General features: G+C 35.1%; 1 protein-coding gene across 1 annotated transcript in view; it reads left to right on the forward strand.

The window, feature by feature from the left end:
- Positions 1–1,185: 1,185 nt before the first annotated feature.
- PHF3 (PHD finger protein 3) overlaps positions 1,186–2,165 on the forward strand; it is a gene marked incomplete at its 5' end in the record, with an annotated part of 29,173 nt that continues 28,193 nt past the window's right edge. Inside the window, 1 exon segment of the mRNA XM_072408478.1 lies at positions 1,186–1,344. Coding sequence (XP_072264579.1) covers positions 1,186–1,344 — 159 coding nt within the window.

Consider the following 2,165-nt stretch of genomic DNA (forward strand, 5'->3'; position numbering starts at 1 on the left):
AGCACCATGGCTCCGAGGTTACCACTCTGGCCTTTGCTGCGCTAGGTCCTAGGTTGAAATCTCAGCTAGAAAGTTTGCGTGGGTTTCCTTCCACATTCTAAAAACATGCAGTTAGGTTAATTGGCTTCACCCAAAAAAAACTGACCTTGAACTGTAGGAGACAGCTAGTGACAAGAATATGTAAAGACTTTGTAAAGCCCTGTATAATATGTCGACGCTATATAAATACTGTATAATATAATCACATCACCAGGTGTTTTTTTTTATATATTAACATTTTAGATATTTTGCTCTTTTGGGAAATTAAATATTTTTTGTCTTTGAGTGTGTCTGACATATCCATATGGAGAAAAGATGAAAAAAACAAGCTTTAAACTTGACAGGGGTTCTAATCATTCCCAACTTTAAAATTAAAAGAGGTGTTTGGTTGGCCATTTAAAATGACACACAAAAACAACTAAGGTGATAACTAAAAAAAAACGTTTTGTCTTGATATACACAGTTTTCAGTGTTTGACATGTTATCAGTCAAGCTTATAATATATCCAAGTCATACTATACCTAGTAATAATTAGTCACATTCCACATTTTGCCTTTTAACGTTGAAGACATTTCATAGCATTTCCAAGCCACTTCTTTAGTTCTAATGACGTGTGCCAAATTATGAAAGGGTGGAGTTTGATGGTGCAGAGGTAAGTTGTAAAGCCTCTGTTTGCAGGCTGGGCTTCTTTTTACCTCTTTTAGATAGTTGTTTAACATGATTATTTCAAGGTTTTGTCTTTACTAATTTATCAATTTATTCAATTATATTAATGAAGTAGAAACTTTGGGATCAGCTTCATAAAATGCATGTTTCTCTTCCTAACCCATAATGTGTAGCTTAGGCACATAAAGCTGTTTTTACTAATAGTTGTTTACTATTAACAAAATGCAGTCTGTATCCCCATCTCTTTCTCTTCCTATTCCTTCTGGCTTCTAATAGAGCAGTGACAATACTGTGGTAGCAAGGTCAGTGATGTCATTGACATGCTGACTGTGATTGACAGTCTGGCATCACCTTTGTATTGATTAACAATTAGAATTGCAACACTCATTGGGGCAAAACTTGGACACAGGGGGAAGACTGGTACAGAGTTTTGTTCACAAGTTAACAATCAGTATGATTAGAAGGGCTTTTTTTTTTAAGGTGTTGGTCTTGACGATATAATGGATGTTGGGGTAGATAAAGTAACTGCTGTTGATATCAACGAAGAAGATGACCTAATTCTACCAGACAAGAATCTTAACAGAATGAATGAGCCTTCCATAAAATCCTTAAGGAAATCACCACGTTTGAAAGCACAAGGTATGTTCTGTTGCCCATTAATTTAATCATAAAAACTAAATTTACCCTTGTCCTGTGTGTTTGCAGTGAGTTCAGAAATAGGATTTCACTTAATGAATACTCAAAAATGCAGGATGATGTTTGAGCAACACTACCCACATAACTAAAATCATAAGTTATAGTCACAGCTCATAAAGCGCACTGGTGTTCACTGTAACAGGTTTTGCCTCTGCATGTAGTCTGCCCCCACTACCCATACATGTGGAAAGAAGAAAGGAAGCCAACCACACAGCAATAACATCAGCACTCTTATCAAATTTTTATTGTTGCAGACATAGTGAACATAGAATCCCCATCCTGGCTCTCTCCTCCATATATACAGAAGAAATGTGTATCCTTGGAAACCAAATTTCAAATGTTTATATTTTGGAATTCTTTTATGTATTGTTTTCATTGATCTATACTGGGATGCATTTTTGTTTAGGAGCTAATGATCTACATTAGCATTTCTTTTAAAATTAGTAAGATTATAGGAATGTGGACAAGAGCAATGAAAAAGTCACCAAACCCAAAATATAGGTAAATATAGGTATAAAAATAGGTTCAGAGGAACCAAGAAAAAATGAACTTTACATTAGCTTACAAGGAAAATATTAAAAATGTATGTTAAAAAAAAACTTCAACTGGCCCATTTTAAAACAAGCCTAAAGAAAAACCCCCTCTGGCTTTTACCAGATCACGTTTTGACCTTATGACCAGGGCTGTGGAGTCGGTAGATAAATCCCTAAAACTGTGACTCTCCGACAAAAAAATTAGACCCCCTAATTATTCATAAATCAATA

This window comes from Pyxicephalus adspersus, chromosome 4 (assembly GCF_032062135.1).
Source record: "Pyxicephalus adspersus chromosome 4, UCB_Pads_2.0, whole genome shotgun sequence".
Lineage (NCBI taxonomy): Eukaryota > Metazoa > Chordata > Amphibia > Anura > Pyxicephalidae > Pyxicephalus > Pyxicephalus adspersus.